Here is an 18,812-nt window from a genome sequence, read left to right on the forward strand (position 1 = left end):
AGAGAGAGAGAGAGACAGAGAGACAGAGAGAGACAGACAGAGACAGACAGAGACAGACAGAGACAGAGACAGAGAGAGAAACCACTTTGGAACATGCCCTAAAATATCTTCCCAGAGAGAAACATTTCAAACACATATGAGTAAACTAAATACAAAGTCATTGAGAAATTTCTATAAGATAGCAGAGGAAATAGTACTACTAGCAGGAGGTGGAATAGTGGTGGGAGAGAACTGGGTATAAGAGGTCACACCGGAGTTGTGTTTTCCAGAACCATGAGGCTTCCAGGCAGCTGGGTGGTACAGTGAGTAGAGCACTGGACCTTGTGCCAGGAAGACCTGAGTTCAAATCCTGTCTCAGATTCTTCCTAGCTATGTGACCCAAGGCAAGTCAATTAACCTGCCTCAGTTTCCCCACCTGAAAATGAGGATGATAACAATAATACCTATCTCGCAGGATTGTTGTAAAGTTCTTTAAAAACCTGAAAGCTCTCTATGGTAGCTATTACTTTGAGAGGGTGAGTGAAAGGAAAACCTGGGCTGTCGGTCAGTAGAGAAACCATGAGCTCTGGAATGAAGAGAAGGATTCTCTCAGAGTTCCTTTCAAACTTCTAGTTGGGCTCCTGTCAGTTGTCACCCCGTGACAGCCCAGAGGACTCCTAGGATTTACTTACTCTTGGGTCTCTCACTCCCAGAGAACTTTCAGCCCTACTGCTTTGTCTTCCCAAAGTGGTCCAGAACAGCTATTAGCCATAAGGCCTCCTAAATTAGCGATCCATTCTCTGGTCTAAGTTGAGGACTTTAAAATAGAAATCAAAACAGAACCCTCACTTGACCCACCTTTAGAACCAAATGAGATTAATATAATCAAGTTTAAGATATCATGGCACAGTGGCCAGAGGGCTAGATCCAGAGTCAGGAGGACCAAGGTTCAAATCCTGCCTCTGACATAGATGGTCCAGGTGGCTCTGGTTACTTAGCCTCTTGTTGTCCCAGGTAACTTAAAGACTGTATGTTAAAAACAACTTTGAACCAGGGGTTTGGTTAATTCAGTGACCAACCCCAAATTCCTCCACATGCTACCCTACTTCCTAGCACTCTACCCACCTCTGCCTGCAGAGGGACGAATTCAAGATGCAGACTGGCCCATGTATTTTTGGACTAACAACAGAAGGTGAGACGGGGGTGGAATTGGATCAAGAAAGGCCTTGGTGGAGGAGCTCCCTTCTGAGCTGGGCTTTGAAGAATCGAATAGATTGAAATCGATACCCTTTAAGGGATTTGTTTTCCTTGACTGCATATTTGTTTTAAAAAAATCAATTTGGGCAAAAGATTATAGGGGAAAAGTGATAGGGCTGTAAAAAAAAAAAAGAAAAGGGGTCACCAAAGCACTCTTCAATGCCTAATTTTTCCCCCCACAAATAACAAGGAGAGAACAGCAAGAAATGGAACACAGAAAAGCAGAACAGCTTTGAAAGTGACATGTTGAATTTATTATTGATTATATAATATGATATTGAATTTATTAAATATATTGTATATTCACATACAATCATATTATATATGGGGGGTATATAATATATAATTATATATCCCAGAATATAATATATGATCATATCAATTATTTATTATATAACATAAAATCATAGAAATTATATAATTATATCATAATATATCTAATATATTATTAGTATTACATCTAATGTATTACAATATAATCATATATAATATAGTTTCTATGATTATATATTATGCTACAATAATATAGTTATATAATATATGATATAATTATATCAATATAATTATTTGTTTTGTGTTTATATATGATTTATTGTGTAAAAGGAATAGCAAGCTGTAATTAATGAGAGATTTTGTTTTGTGTACAAACCTCTTTTTCATTCTACTTTGTATGTGGAAATATTCATTTTATTGGGTAAGTTTAGAATTAAATACTTTTTTTTAAAAAAAGATCATTATATAGTAGTTGTCTGCTATAGCCTGGACAAAACAACATTTAATTCAGGATAATACATGTTAAAAGCTGCAAGGGTCTTAAAACCCAGAGCTGCAAGAAGCCACCCACCAACCACCTCATTTGAAAGAAGAGAAACTTAAGCCCGGAGTCCTATAGGTAGTAATAGCAGTAGGGTTTGAACACAGAGCATGTGATTTCTGAGGGAATGTTCTTTACGCTGTCTTTTGTTGTCTTTTCTTGCTTCTTTCCTTTTTCTCTGGACCCAGATCTGTCTTCTACTAACTAGGAGACCCTGGGCATGTCATTGGATCTCTGGGGGCCTCAGCTGGCTCATCTGTCAAATGAGGCGGGATGACTAGGTGATAAAAATTTAATGATCCTCCACCTTCAACAGAAGCCCCAGGTCCTGACGTATGACATCAGAGCTTGAGGAAATCTTAGCCAGAGAGAGCTGTTGCATGCTGCTGATTCTCAGATTTATTTATCTCGCCCCAACCTTTCCTGACCTCCAGCCTTGCACCACCACCTATCCCTCCGGCCACCTTGGACGTCCCATGGACACCTCAAACTCAGCATGCTCAGAGTAGATCTTGCTGTCTTTACCCCCCAACCCCTGCCCTCTTCCAAACTTCCCTAGAAGACCCCCATGTCCCAGGCCCCCCAGCTTGCATGCAGGGGTCATCCTGGATTCCCTACTCTCTGACTCCTTCCCCCCATCCCCACCATAGAGAATCTGTGCCAAGTTTAAACAAAATTTTTTTAATTAAAAAATTTACCCCCCTTTCTATTGTCATTCAGTTGTGTCCAACTATTTGTGGTCCCATTGGGGTTTTCTTGGCAAAGATATCAGAGGGGTTTACCATTTTCTTCTCCAGCTCATTTTACAGATGAGGAAACTGAGGCAAATGGGGTGAAGTGATTTGCCCAGGATCACTCAGCTAGTAAGTGTCTGAGGTCACATTTGAACTCAGGAAGATGTTAGCCCTGGGCTATGGCGCCACCTAGCTGCCACCTAAACATTTCTACCTTCATACCCTCTCTTGCCTATGTTGCCTTCTCTCCTCTGCCATTGCCTGGTGCAGGACTTCATCGCTGCTGATTGGCTTTCCTGCCTCAAGTATCTCCCCACTCTAGTCCATCCTTCATGCAGCTATCTAAGTCTTTAATCTAAGGTACAAGTCTGACCCTTATTCAATAAACTCCAGTGGCCCGTTGTTACCTTCAGGACCAAACAGAAAACCCTCTGCTAGCTTTTAAAGCCCTCCACGAGCCAGCCCCCTTCTGCCCTTCCAGTCTCCTGACCCCCCTCCACACAGTCTGTAAGGCCGGCCCCATCCTGCCCTTCCTCTCGCAGATGCTCACTCCATCCTCTCCAGGTCCTGGCCGTTTCCAGGGACCATGCCCTGTGTCTGGATTGATCCCTCTTATCCCTGCCTCCTGGCTTCCCTGGCTCCCTTCCAGTCCCAGCTCAAGTCCCACACTCTGCAAGGAGATTCTCTCAGTCCCCCTTCTTGCTAGAGACTTCCCTCTGTCATTATCTCCAAGTAACCCTGCCTAGAGCTGGCTTGTAAAAAGTTGTTCTGTTCTGAAAAAAAGTTTTCTGCCTCATTAGATTGGAAGCTTCTTGAGGGCAGGCACTCGTCACATCTGCTTGACTCCAAAGGGGCCCGGACTGCTTTTGCCTCTCTTTGCATCAATAGCACTTAGCACGGTGCCTGGCACGATGAATCAATCCTTGCTGACTTGATTCAGCCCCACGCCCTCATTTTATAGAGGGGGAAGGAAACTGAGATTAAGACAAAGACAACAAGGCTAGAATCAGAAAAGAGCTGGAGGAGACCTCAAGGACCACTAAGGCATAGGAGATAAAATCCTGGGCTTCTCGGGAACACCTGGCTTCAAAGCCCTTCTGTGATACATATTTAACTATGAGATCCTAGACAAGTTGCTTCAAGTCTCTGAACCTAGGTGATGCAGAGGATAGAGCTCCAGTCATGGAGTCAGGAAGACTCATCTTCCTGAGTTCAAATCTGGCCGCAGACTCTTCCTAGCTGTGTGACCCTGGGCAAGTCACTTCACCCTGTTGGCCTCAGTTTCCTCATCTGTAAAATGAGCTGGAGAAGGAAATGACAAACCACTCCAGTATCTCTGCCAAGAAAACCCCAAATGAGGTTACAGAGAGTCTCATACAGCTGAACCACAAAATACAGATGGCATCATGTATCTAAATGCTTGGCATAAGTTAAAGTATCAAATAAATGTCAGCTACCATAATTATCTCCAGCATTGTGACAGCATTATTGTTGGCTAATAATAACAACTAGAGCTTATATAGCACTTTAAGGTTTGAAAAGTGCTCTGGGAATGTGATCTCATTTTATCCTCACAACAACTCAGGAGACAGGTGTTATTTTTATCTCCATTTTACAGATGAGGAAACTGAGGCTGGGTTAGTCTGGGGTCACAGTAAATGTCTGAGGTGAGATCTGAACTTGGGTCTTCCCGATTCCAGGTCCAGCATCTTTTCCATTGTTCCACCTTCCTGCCTAGGTCATGTGCCTTCCCCACTCGGGAGGGCAAGGCAAGGGGGCCTGACCAGATGACCTCTGAGGTCTCTCCCTGCTCCACCTTTGATGCTCTGACCACTAGGCTAACCTGAGCTAGGCACTGTGGTTCAGTCACTTCAGTCATGTCTGACTTTTCATAACCCTGAATGAGTTTTCCTTGGGAAAGATATAGGAATGGTTTGCCATTTCCTTCTCTAGTGAGCTTAGAAGAATTATAAAAGCCAGCTGGTCCAACTTGTTCATTTTACAGATGAAGACACTGAGGCCCAAAGAGGGGAAGGGACTTGTTCAAGGTCCCCAAGGTAGTAAGAAGCAGAGCTGGGATTTGAACTCAAGTCCCCTGCATCCAGGGCTGGTACTTTCCCACTATGTCAAATAATCACATAGCTCCTTCTACCATAAATACAGATGCATTTATCTGTGTGTGTGTGTGTGTGTGTATGTGTGTGTGTGTGTGTGTGTGTGTGTGTGTGTGTGTGTGTGTGTGTACAATGCAGTGTAACTATGGAGGCATCTAGCTAGGTGGCCCAGTGGGTAGATCACTGGACTTGAAGTTATGAAGTCATGAACTTGAGTTCAAATCCTGTCTCAGATGTTTACTGTGTGACCCTGTGTGGCCAAATCATTTAATTTCTCCCAGCCAGGACTGACTCTTCTTCGATACAGGGATCATAATAGCAACTACTTCACTGGGTTATCAAGATCAAAGAAGGTAACAACATCTTCCCAGTCACTCAGGCTCACAACCAAGGGGTCATCCTGGCCCCCTCCCCCTCCCCCTCCCTCTCTGTCTCTGTCTGTCTCTCCTTCCCTCCCTCCCTCTCTCTCTCCCTCTCTTTCTCTGTCTCTTTGTCTCTCTGTCTCTGTCTCTCTGTCTCTCTCTGTCTCTGTCTCTCTCTCACACACACACACACACACACACACACAAACTGTTGCCAGGTTCTGCAGAATATCAAATACATCTCCTTTCTCTCCTCTGACCCTGCCACTGCCCTGGTGTAGGCTCTCACCACTTCACACCTGGACTATTGCAATAGCCTGGTGGTGATTGTCCCTGCCCCAGGTCTGTCCCCACTCCAATTCATCCTCCATTCAGCCCCTAAAGGGATTTTCCTAAATCAGGTCACCCCTGCCCTCAGTAAACTCTGGTGGCTTCCTATGGCCTCTAGAATCAAATACAAATGCTTTATTTGGCATTCAAAGCTCTTCACAACCTGGGCCCATCCTACCTTTCCGGTCTTCCTATACTTTCCTCCCAAACTCATACTCTTCAACAGCCCAGGCCTCCTGGCTACTCCTGGAACGAGACACTCCATCTCTCCGCTCCACTATTTGCTCTGGCTGTCCCCTATGCCTGGGACACTCTCCCTCCTCCATCCTGACTACTAACTTCCCTGGCATGCTTCAAGTACCAACAATAGCACCATCTTTTACTGGAAGCCTTCCTCAATTCTAGGACCTTCCTTCTTTTAATTATCTCCCATTTATCCTGCACAGAACTTGCTTTGTACATATTTGCATGTTGTGTCCCCCATTCGATTGTAAGCTCCTTGAGGGCAGGGAATTTTGGCCACTTTTTTGTACCCCTAATGCTTAGTACAGTACTACCACATAGCAGACACTTAATAAATGATTATTGGTCGATTGATTAATATACACAAAGAGCTTTGCAAACCTTAAATTGCAGTATAAATGTGAGCTATTATCATTATTGTACAAGACTAGAAGATGCCAGAGGAATATCGGCAATTGAAGGTTACCTAGAATTGGGCTGATGAACCAGACCATGCTGTAGAGCTCATCGGGGAGCCCCATCTGGAGCAGTACAGGGGTCACGTACGCTGTCTCCATGGCGTAGCTGAACTCAATTCCAAAGAGGATGCAGCCATTGAATAGCAGCTCCCGGAAGGACCTCTGGGGGTGCAGGTCCCCAAAGTCAAGCAGGTCTATAGGACAGGGTGTGTTCGGAGGTGGGGGTGGGGAGGGGCGGATATGTTTCCTCCTCTTAGGGTGTCTCTTAAAGTTGTTGGCCCGATGGCTGATGTGCCGAGTCACAGTTCCTGAGTAGCCTGAGACCTGTGACCTCCAGAATTCCTGAGAAGTCAACGTAGGGAAGAGAACCTCGCTCGGAGGAGGGGTCCCAGTCGTAGGAGGGATCATCCTAGGTAAGGAAGGTCAGTGGACGTTCCTGTGGGAAAGAGAAGTCAGATGTGTGTGCTGGCATCCATCCATCCATCCATCCATCCATCCATCCATTTCTTCCTACCTCCATCCATCTATTCATTCATTCATTCATTCATTCATTCTTCCCTGCCTCCATGCATCCATCCATCCATCCATTTATCCATTAGTCAATCAATTCATAAGTATTTTTAAATGCCTTCTGGGTGCCAGACATGGTGGTAGGTATAGAAGAGACAAAGGCAAAAGTGAAACTTCAGCTGCCCTCCAGAAATTTACATTCTATTAGGGGCAAAGCCAGGCCCACCCACCTCTGACCCAGCCTGTGAGATCCTAGGCAAGAGACTTCCCCTCCCTTGGCCCCAGCATCTGCATCTACAAAATGAAGGGGGGTGGTGGAACCAGAGAGCCTTGGAGGTCCCTTCCAACTCTGAATCCTAAATATGTGCAAAGCAAATCCAAGGAAATTTCAGGGCAAGGTGGGGGGGAGCTCTGGCAGCCCAGGATCATTTTCTGAGCACAGCATTCTGATCTCCTGGTGCACTGCCTGGCATGCTCCTCCCCCTCACCTCTGCCTCCTCCAAAAGCCCTTTCCTGATCCTTCCAGTTGCTAGGGCCACCCCCATCGCTGCATATTTATCCCACATTCACTTATCTCTCCTCTTGTTTCACTTTTGTGTGTCTCCCCACAGACTAATCTAGGACAGTGGCCAGCGTCCTGCAGACACCTAATACTTGTTCATGGATTGAATGATTGAGAAAATTCTCATGTCAGCGGACTTATGTTTTCATCTTTAAATTTAACTTGTCTGAATAATTTCCAATATTCCCCTGTAGTGTCCATTCATTCCTATCAATTAAAAAAAAAAAGCTGTTTGTTCTCATGGGCCAGATGGGAGGGGGGGCATGGCATGAGTCACCTGGGCAGTGAGTGGGAGGAAAGACCTCATGGGAGGTCTTTGGGCTGGACCTGGTTGTTGGGAAGGGGGATTCTTTAGTTAAGCATTACACTGGATGGACCAAGCTCCCTTTCTGCTCTGAGGCTCTGTACGACTCCCAGATGACAAAGGCAGATTGAACCAGGCTCTTGTCCTCTTTCTCTCATCAACACTGCCCATGAGTGAAAATGTCCAAAGACAGGGCCTTCGGAGACTTGATGTGGTCAGATTTAAGAGTATCCATTTAGCATGGAAAGGGAGAAGTAGACCCCAGAGGAGGCAAGGATCCTGGAGCCATAGCTGAAAGAGCCCTCAGAGGCCAGTTAGCCTAAACCTTTTATTTTACAGATGAGGAAACTGAGGCCCAACGGACCCAAATGATTTCCCCACAGCTCATAAGGATCAGAAGCAGGACTGAAGCCAGGGCTGCCTGGATTTAAGGTGAGCTGCTCAAGCCACCACTCTTCATTGATCCATAATCTACTTCACCTATTAATTTTTCTCTTTTTCTGATGGTTCTGTAGAAAATGAATACTGGAGACAACCAAAAGAAAGAAGAAGTTAAAAAAGTTACTTATGGTGTCAAGCTTGGCAAGTCACAAGGGTCAATAAGAATGGCTGGCCCATGGGTTCATCATTTATTCCTCCCTTTTCCTCACTGCACAAACTCCACCAAGAGACAGTCTGGCATGGGGATTGTTTCATTATTGTGAGCCTGTTACGAATCAATCAACATTTATTAAATGCCTACCATGTGCTAGAGAATTTTATTAAGTCACAGATGGGTCATGATCTGGGTTGATGGAGAGAATTCTTATACTGAGTTTCCCAAACTGACAAAATCCTTCTTGAATTATTTATCTTATGATGAGAACCATGTTTAGTTATTAATAAATTCAATCTTAAAAATCACAAAATTCTGTAACGATATGGTGACATTGTAGAATAAAATGGTGGTGGGAGGGTTGGGAGGGAGGGGAAGTAAAGAGGATTAGGAAGGATTTAGGAACAGGGATGGGAAGGGGGCCATATATTGGACTTACCCCCAGTGATCCCTGAACAACATTTCCCAATGACTCAAGTAGGAAAAAAAAATTGTGTGGGATAGTCCAAAACAACCTCTCTGATTCTTTGGGCCTGTCTGAAATCCATAAGGCTCGTTGGCAGCAGGCCCTCTCTGCTATAGACACGCCCCTTCTCCTGCTAATCTCCCATTTCTCCTGCCCCTTCCTGGAATCTTCTGTGCCTGGAAACTTCCAAACCCTACACCTGTATAACTCCCGACCAATCCCCAGGCCTCCCTGACTGTGACATCACAGATGTGAAGCCAATCAGAAGTACATGAGTGAAAACCCATGGGTCCTCTAAAACTTTAGGCTCTCACCTGTGTCCTAGAGCTGCTCAGGTGTGGAAGTGAAGGAGGATCCAAGAGTCCTACCCACCCATCAGCTAAGTAGAGCAATGAGGGTTTGTTGGAAGCTTTGTAAGCACTGTGAAATGCTCACCCTTGGGGCGACCAGGTAGCACAGCGAGTAAGAGCACCGGCCCCAGAGTTGGGATGACCTGGGGATCAAATCTGGGCTCAGATACTTATCACCACACCCAGAAATAACTGGCCGTGTAACCTTGAGCAAGTTACTTAACCCCGACTGCTTAAAAAAAAAAAAGAAATGCTCACCCTTCCAGTGAAATTAAAATATTGATTAAAGACTCAAAAGCCTGAAATAGAATGGCAGCGTGATGGCTCCCTTTAGCAAATATTTCTTCATTTTCCCGGGTTTCAAGGTGTCCAAGGACACCATCTGAGGAGCACCATCTCACCCATGGTAGCAATCCTTCCATGGTGCCAAGTTGGAGGGCGTGTCTTTCACAGGGTCATGACAAACTCTGAATCTACGATCCTAGGACCCTTGCCCTCCTGTTGTGCCCTGAAGATGGGGGAATATGTGGCCAAAAGAGCAATGATTATGGAGTCCCAGCATTTTAAACATTTATTATCTAGGCCAGGGGCGGGGAACCTACACCTTTGTGGTCACATGTGGCCCTCTAGGTCCTCAAGTATGGCCCCTTGACTGAATTCAAACTTCACAGAGCAAAATGAAACAAAGATTTGTTTGTGAAGTTTGGATTCAGTCAAAGGGCCACACTTGAGGACCTAGAGGGTTACATGTGGCCTCAAGGCTGCAGGTTCCCCACCCCTGGTCTAGTCTGACTTCTTGCTGAAAACTTACTTATAGCTAGTGGTGTGCCAATTGTTAAATTTTCAGTGTGACCATTTAAACCTCTGAAATCAGCAAATACTACAAATCAGGGTTTGATTTATTTTTTGGTCAATTGTCTAGACTTAATAAAGTGATGAAGAAAATGTTAATAATGATAATTACACTTAAGTATGTCTTATATACGCCCCCCCCCCCGCAAAAGCTCATGGTTAAACATTTACCAGCATACCCATGCTTGTAGCACCATGGAAGGATTGCTACCATGGGTGAGATGGTGCTCCTCAGATGGTGTCCTTGGACACCTTGAAACCTGGGAAAATGAAGAAATATTTGCTAAGGGAAGCCATCATGCTGCCATTCTGTGTCAGGCTTTTGACTCTTTAATCAGTATTTTAATTTCACTGGAAGGGTGAGCATTTCATAGTGCTTACAAAGGACTTCAGAAGTGTGAGATAGTGTTAAGACTGTCAAAAGATAAATAAATATCAAAAGCTAATCCTTGAGAAGAGGGACAGGTTAAACTAGAGAAGATATACAAAGTACTTTGCCAATTGTACAGTGCTACAAAATGCTATATATTATCATCTTGGGTTCAAATCGTGAAGGGGGATCCTGGGTTCAAATCCCACTCTGACCTAAGCTGTGTGTCTACAGGTCATCTAACCTACCAGAACATCATCCTTCAAATTCTCTATTCCTTCAGAGGGAGCTGTCCATCATCTAAGAAATGATGGGAATTTCCTTTGTAGCCCTTCCTGAGGAGGGGGGCCTAAAGTTACAGGGAGCATCCAGGACACTTAATTTGCTTACTAACCTTTAAAAATTGTTTCTTAAAATCTTGACTTTATTTGTTTGTTTGTTTGTTTCATTGGCAAAGGGCATTCCCAGTGTGGAAACCTCCTACACCTTGGCTGTAACTTAGAATGTCATGGTTTCATAAAGGAGTTGGAAGGGCCCAGCTGAACCCCCTGATTTTAGGTGTGACTCAGCTGAGGCCAGGGATGATATGATGATGGGACCATAGAGGCAGAGCTAACAGAGGCATCAGAAATCAGAGTCCAACCTTTTCACTTCTTGAATGAAGTGAAACTCCACTGAAAGGGAAACTGAGGCTGGTTTAAAGAGCTTCCCTAACGTGATACAGCTCTGAAGGGACAGAATGAGGCCTTGGACCTGGGTTATTGATTCAAAACCTACTTGTTGGTCCTTGGACAGCTAGGAGATGTCAGTGATCTGCCTAGGGTCTCAGAGCTTGTGTGGGTCCCAAGCGGGACTTGAATTTGGCTCTTCCTAACTCCAGGACCAGGTGCCTCTCCATTATGCCCAGTGCTGCCTTTCTTTATGGAAAATAGCACTAGCAAATTGCTCCAAAGTCAGTCAATCAATCAGTCAGTCAACAAGCATCTGTTAAGAACCTACTGTATACCCAGGCATTGTGCTAACTGTTGGAAATACAAAGAAAGGCAAAAAAAAAAAACCCCAACAGTCGCCGCTCTCAAGAAACTCCCAGCTCAACAGATGATCTATTTTCATCTTTTTTCCAAAACTAGTTATAAACTTTGTAAGTAAGCACTGTGACTGTACATCGTTATTGCCAGAATCACTTGACCACTAGAAACAAGTGAATAGAGAGGTTCGAGTTCTGCTTCTGACATAAACTGAGTGGCCTCAAGTCATAATAGTCATGATTATAGAGAGCATTTATACAGCACCTACTGTGTGCCAGGTCCTGTTCCAAGCACAACAAATAGGATCTCATTTGATCCTCCCAACAACCATGAGGATATGGGTGCTATCATCATTCTTATTTTATAGCTGAGGGAACTGAGGCAAACTGAAGTTGTGACTTACCCAGGGTCATGCAGCTAATAAGTGTCAGAGTCTGGATTTGAATTCAGTACTGTAGCCATTATGCTGCCTAGCTGCTGTGATTATGCCATACCTCACTTTTAATAACAATCATATATATATATATATATATATGTGTATATATATATATATATGTAGTGTGTATGTATAGTAATTATGTCACTTAATTATTGTGGGGATTCAGTAAGATAACATAGCAAAAAACTTTCTAAGCCCTAAAGTTCTACATCAATATTATATTAACAATATATAATAATATATTAATATTGGCGGCTAGAAACCTGGTCTCTAGGGTCATGCAGCATCTTTCCCATAATTTGTACACAAATACTTCCCAAAACCTCATTCCCAACTTTTTCTGCCAAAGTCGAATCTCTTCTTTGTCCCTTCCTTATGATGGCATGGAAAGAATCATGGGAGCTAGGCTTAGAGGTAGATGAGACCTTAGAATACATCAAACCTAACCTTGTCCAGCATTTTACAGGTGAAGAAACTGAGGCCCATTCAGAAGTGACTTACTCAAAGCCATAGGAGATAAGGAGCTGAGCTAGTATTTGAACCCGGGTCCTTTGACTCCAAATCCCTCACCTTCCAAGGCACAACACTGTCTTCCACTAGAGAAGGCTACTTAGAAAAAGTATTGGAAATGTATTGGAACTAGGGAAGGCCCAGGGTCTCCCAGACCCTCCACCTACGTTCTGATCTCAGCTCTATAACTGACGAGTTTGGAGACCTTAGGCAAATCACTTACCCCCTTCCCTTTGCAAAATAAGGATGGGGCTAGATCTAAGGGAGGGGTACTTGTTAAGTCATATGGAATCATAGATTCTGAGCTGGGAGGAATATCTAAAGTCATTTATTCCAGTGGTACAGACATAGAGCTGGCAACACTCCCCCAGTATCACCTGGACCAGATTAAAATGTAATTGGGAGGGATGGCTAGGTGGCACAGTGAATAGAGCACTGGCCCTGGAGTCAGGAGGACCTGAGTTCAAATCCAGCCTCAGACACTTAACACAAAAACTAGCCGTGTGACCTTGGGCAAGTCACTTAACCCCAATTGCCCTCCCAAAAGCAAAAAACAAAAACAAAAATGTAACTGGGAAATAGTTTTAAAAATAAATAAAAATACAATAGAACATAGATAATGTTCATATGTGGTTTTCAAAGTTGGTATGCAGTGGATAAGGCTCTGGCTCTGGATCAGAAGGATCTGAGTTCAAATCCAGGTTCAGGCACCTATTAGCTGTGTGACTATGGACAAGTCACTTAACCCTGACTGTCTCCAAAAAAACAAACCAAACCAAAGCCAGTATGCAATGGGGTGTTCATGGTTTTGTAGCCCCATTTCTCTTTGAGTTTGACACTGCTGATGTTGTCCAGTCCTTTCATAAGGGGAAGATGAGGAAATTGATGCCCAGTGAGGTTGAGACTTGCCATGACCCCAAACCCATGGCTGCTGATCTAAGTGAACTGTCCCCCTCCCACCATGGGCCTTAGTCCTACAGCTTGACAAGCCTGGCCTATGTCTTCAGTTTCTGTTCATACTATGCTATGTACCACCCCCACCCCAAATATTTTCCCCTTTGATCAGTTTTCTTTTTAGACAGCAGTGACTCCCAAGACCACATGGGAGATTTGTCTGTATCAAATTAAGAGTGTCAGTAAGGAATAAAGATGAGGCAGCTAGATGGCTTGGTGGCTAAAGCAGTGGGCCTGGAATCAGGAACACCTGAGTTCTCCGAAGATACTCACCAGCTGTGTGACCCTGGGCACACTTCCCCCTATCTGCCTCAGTTTCCTCATCTGTAAAATGAACTGGAAAAGGAAACAGCAAATCACTCCAGGATCTTTGCCAAGAAAACCCCAAATGGAGTCATGGAGAGTCCAACATGACTGAAATGACTGAGAAAAGCAAAGGAATGAAATTGCCCAATGAACACATCTTTTCAGAAGCCACGTGCAGTGGACATGAAGCCTTCTGTAGGAGGGTGGCAGGGGCAGCCATGTGCCCTAACTTCACTCTCCTTCCTCAATAGGCAAAGTTCTATAGGCTTTCAGCTCCACCTCTTCTTCACCCCATCCCATCCCAGCCTTCCTTGCCTTGGATGCCAACTGTTCCCTAGTCCCTCCTTCCTTCATATTCTCTAGTTTGTTTGGCAAAGGGTCAGAGCCTTGAGCCTTTTACACATTCGTATGAGTTGAAGGCATTCCTTAGTTTCTTCCAATAGTATTTGAATTTGAAGTCAGATTTGTAGTTACTGATTTTAAAAGGCCCCTTTCCTTTGGGGGAAAAAAAAAGGAACAATAGATATGATCAAATCTACAGGGAAATATTGGGGGATGGAAGCTTCTAAGTACCCTAAGGACATTATACTAGATAAGGGTTGTTAAAATCATGCTAATTTGATTATAATAAAACAATATCATGACTATAGCAATCATATTATAGTTATGAATCATATTATATAATTATAACATTGCTATATTATATCAATTATATTGTTATAATTGCATTGCCATTAATGTTTTTGTTCCCCCGTGTCTGACTCTTCATGACCCAGTGGACCATAGCACACCAATCCCTTCCATGGGGTTTTCTTGGCCAAGATACTGGAGGAGTTTGTGATGTCTTTCCCCAGTGGATGGAGACAAACTGAGGTTAAGTGACTTGCCCAGGGTCACACAGCTAATAAGTGTCTGGGGCTGGATTTGAACCCAGATCTTCCAGAACTCCAGACCCAGCACTCTATCCATTGAGCCATTCAGCTATCTAACATTAATAATATAATAATATTGATCCTATTATTATGATTATTAATCATAATAAGATGCAATGATGTTACATAATAGAAGCAGTGTAGTATAAACAAGCAGGCCTTCCTTGGTCCACCTCTAACAAATACTGAATGTGTGACCCTGGGCAAGTCACTTAACCTTTTAGATAACACCATGCAACTCTCTAAGGCAATGTGATAATTGAAGTGGCAATTGGCTTTGGTGGAGGGAGTTCCTACAATGGGAGTTCCCCCACAAGGATGAAATTTACTCCTCCTACCCCATCACCTTTAAAATTGGCAGTAATAATAAATTACATTGATGAAGTTTTAAATCATCTGCTAAGTGTTTTATGGTGCTTTAAAGTCTAAAACCAGGGTTGATCTTCCAGAGCCAATGCAGATAGTCTAAAAGGTTTTGTTTCACAAACTCAGCTCTTTCCTCTACCTTTCCACTCTCCCTCTTCTTCCCCTCCCCCCCTCCTACCCCCCATGGCTTTAATTTCCTGCTGTAAAAACAAGCTGTCCCAGAAGGCTCCCCTTCTCTCCTAGCTGAAGATTTCTGTTCACAGACAGCTGCTGGGAGACCTCCCCACTGGCAATGATAGTTCTTTTCAGGTGAAAAGAACCAGTGAGATGAGAAAGGAGCGTGGTCCTGCCACGAGAGAGGCTTGGGTTTGAATCTGCTTTTAGACACTTTCCATCTGGGTGAACCTGAGCAAGGGGTTGACCTTTCTGCACCTTGATCTCCTCATCTGAGAAATGGGGTTTTAGCCAGAGCTGCTGGGAAGACCAGCTAAAATTGTCTGTTCAGCGCTTCGCAAACCTCGAAGTGCTTTAGAAATGTGAGCTATTGTGACTGAGCATTGGAAGGGCTGGGAGAGGGAGGGGCAGGACTTGTCTTGTCTTGCTCCCCCTCACAGAGGTTCAATGACTTCTTTGGGGCGTGTGAAGGAAGGAGTCTCATCCAAGTATGGGCTGGTCCTTTCCAAGGACCTCGAGATCTCAGGACGGCAGGGTGGGTAGAGCCCCAGGCTGAGAGTCAGGGAGACCTCAGCCTCAGACGTTTACTAGCCGATGACTCGGGCTTAACCTCTATTTGCCTCACTTTCCTCATCTGCAGAATGGGGGTAATAATACCACCTCCCTGTCAGGGCTGTTCTGAATATCAAAGGAGATTATATTTGTAAAGCGCTATCCAAATACTTGCCTTATCCTAGTCATTCTTACTATTCAAGTGCCATGGTCTTTAGATTTCGTGATATTCTGTGCTAAATCATTTTAGAAACTCAATGGACTCACACCTCACGTCAAACAAGAATTTAAGTGGGAAAGGAAAGTGACCTTGGAAATCCAGCTTCTACCTTCTAATCTCGGTTCTGCCCCAAGTCTACCTGCCTCAGTTTCCTTACCTGTAAAATGAAGGCGGTTGGAGCTGATCTCTAAGGTCTCTCCCAGGTGAGGTTTTTATTATTGGGCTACTCTTCTTACTTGGGGCTTAATAATAATAAAAGCTAACATTTATATAGCATTTACTATGTGCTAAGTACTTTACAATTATTATCTCACTTGATTCTCATGACAGCCCTGAAAGGTAGGTGCTATTATCATCACCCCCATTTTACAGATGAGAAAACTGAGGTTGAGTGACTCGCCCAGGGTCTCACAGTTAGTAAATGTCTAAGGCTGGATTCAAATCCAGGTCTTCCTGATTCTAGACCCAGCACTCTAGCCACTGTACCACCTAGCTGCCCTATTATGATAGGGTGAATATAATGCCCTGTGATGATAATAAAACACCCTCACTACATCAAAGCTAAACCTGAGAAAGTTTACTTGGAAAAAAAAATCCCCTGCAATTTTTCATATTTGAATTTAAGTGAAATGAGGGTGGAAATCCACCAAAAATCTAATCAGATCAGAACTAAGCTATGTTGACATTTTTTTTTAAGCAATTGGGGTTAAGTAACTTGCTCAAGGTTATACAGCCAGTTATTTCTGGGTGTGGTGGTAAGTATCTGAGCTGGATTCGATCCCAGGTCATCCTGACATGACTCTGGGGTCAGTGCTCTTACTCACTGTGCTACCTGGACACCCCTATGTTGACATTTTTAAAGCCCAAACAGAATTCTACATACTAATTCAAATCAGAAATTAACCTTTGTCTCCTATTTTAGATCGTTTTCATTAAGCTACCCCAGGAGTCTAGGAGGTGGTGTTTCATACTGTATAGAGCCCAGAAATTGGCATCAGGAAGATCTGAGTTCAAATGCTGCCTCAGAATACCCCTCAGCAATTTGATTCTGGGCAGATCTCTTCATCTTTTGGAATCTCATCTTTCTTCCCTGTAAAATGTAAAATGAGGTTAACAATAGCACTGGCCTCACAGGGTTGTGTTTTTTGTTTTGTTTTTGCTAAGGATCAAATGAGGAAACCTATGAAAAAGTCCTTTGCGGACCTAGAAATAACTAGCTAGTATTACACAAGCCTTTCCACAATCAACAGGAAACACACCAAAGCCTCTGGCTTCCAAGAGGTCAGACCCTTTGGGGAAAAGCCTTTTTAGTATAAGGAAATCACTGAGCTTATGAAATGCCTTAAGATTTATTGGAGGGAGCCAGCATCTCAAACCATATTGATGAAAAGTGGGACACACCTGTGTCTTTTTTTTTATGCTTAAAATTGCCCTGAAAGGAAATTTCACTTCCATTCTCCATTTCTTCTCCCATTGTCTTCTCAAGTGGGGAAGACTCTCCTCCATACCCTCATGATACACCATCACTGGTAATCATTTCCCTTAAGCATCTCCTTCTCCTCTGGCCAAGCCTCATTCAAAAGTTCCTTCTTCTAGGAAACCCTTCCCAGACCAGCTCTGGCCCCTAAAGACAGGTACAAGTAAGATTTCCAGAAGTAGTGACTGGCTCGTGGGCAATTGTTCATTTCTCCTTTGGGGACGTCCCTCTCCCTTGCCCTGGGTCTTCCAGGCGTGTCAGACAATTCACTCTGAGAGTCTCCCGTTCAGCGATCCTTCCTTCTGTCTTGTACATTGCTTTGTACCCTTTTTCTCTCCCTTCCCAATAAATGCTGAGTAATGAGGTCAACAGGAAGACAAAGATAGCCATGGGAACAGCGAATATTTTAAAGAGACTTTCTACCTGGGAATAAGTTCAATTGAATTTGGAGACCCGCATGTTCAAAAAATTGCAGATGGGCGCACACCTCCACCCCAACACACACCCTCTTTTTCACCAGCCAAAATCCAACCTTTCGCTATTCTTAATTTAAGGAATCACCAAAACTGAATCACATTTGCTAAGCCTAGCTCTGAGATGCCGGCAAAAGGAGGGGAGTGGTGGAGGTCTGTCTGACTGTCTATCAGAGGACCCTGAGTAAACTTGAGGTTGCAGGGTTCAAAGCCAGCTTCACCTGGCTCAGGAATGGGGGGAACCTTGCTCCGCCAATGGGACAGAGTTGCACTCTCCCAGATCCTTCCATCCCCCCCATGACTTTAATTTCTGGGTGTAAAAAAATAGCTGTCCCCAGAAGGCTCCTTTTCTCTCCTCATGAGATTTCTGCTCACAGAGGGCTGCTGGGAGATCTCTGCTGACAATGAAATTCATTAGAAATAATCAACAAAGAACAAAGGTCTCCCCCTGCCAACCCTCCAGTTCCCCCTTTGGGGGTAGCTTTTTCCAGCTCGGGGGCCTAGCATCCTTCTTCCCCCTGGCATCCTCAGAAGCTTGGGGTGGGGGTGGGGAAGGTGGTCGGTGCAGTAGGAAATGGTGGTACCTGTGATGAAAGGGGGCAGCATCCCTTCTCAACTGCTGCATGCCTGACTTGCCTTATCCCAGGCTGTGCTTCCTAGGCCCAGGCTCTGGCTGCTGTCCCTCCTGCAGCATCACCATCTCTCCGGCTCAAGGAGCCTGCGTCGTGGCTGGGGAGGCTGCCAATGACATCACTGCTCCGGTCCTCCTGCCTGTCGGCCCAGGGGAGCTGCTGCAGAAGCATCAGCAGGTCTGGGCCGGGTTCCTTAAAGGGGCAACTGCAAGGCAGGAGAGGTGCTGAACCTGGCTGTGCTGGGGCCAGCCACAAATCCCAGCAACAACAGCAATAACGATACTGATGCTATTAAGGAGAAAGCTTTAATTGTGTGCACGGCAAGAGAGTGGCAACCCGAAATCACAGCTCATTGGGGAAAAGGCATTTAGAGCAATGAACACCCAAGCTACACCAGTCACAACATATGTTTTGGGGAGCACAAAGATATGGAATCGTATCCTAAAGAA

At 44.4% G+C, this 18,812-nt stretch overlaps 1 protein-coding gene across 1 annotated transcript in view; it reads right to left on the reverse strand.

Annotated features, from left to right (window-relative positions):
* The window catches only part of SLC45A1 (solute carrier family 45 member 1), a 40,340-nt gene extending 21,884 nt beyond the window's left edge, over window positions 1-18,456 (reverse strand). Inside the window, exons 1-2 of the mRNA XM_069078349.1 lie at window positions 18,316-18,456; window positions 6,300-6,727 (exon numbers count right to left, since the gene is read on the reverse strand). Coding sequence (XP_068934450.1) covers window positions 6,300-6,699 — 400 coding nt within the window. The 5' untranslated portion in view covers window positions 6,700-6,727; window positions 18,316-18,456. The remainder of the gene's footprint in view (window positions 1-6,299; window positions 6,728-18,315) is intronic.
* Between the last annotated feature and the right edge of the window lie 356 nt (window positions 18,457-18,812).

Source organism: Petaurus breviceps, unplaced genomic scaffold (assembly GCF_028583685.1).
Source record: "Petaurus breviceps papuanus isolate PSGF00001 unplaced genomic scaffold, PetGlider_PUasm1.0 91041, whole genome shotgun sequence".
Taxonomy (NCBI): domain Eukaryota; kingdom Metazoa; phylum Chordata; class Mammalia; order Diprotodontia; family Petauridae; genus Petaurus; species Petaurus breviceps.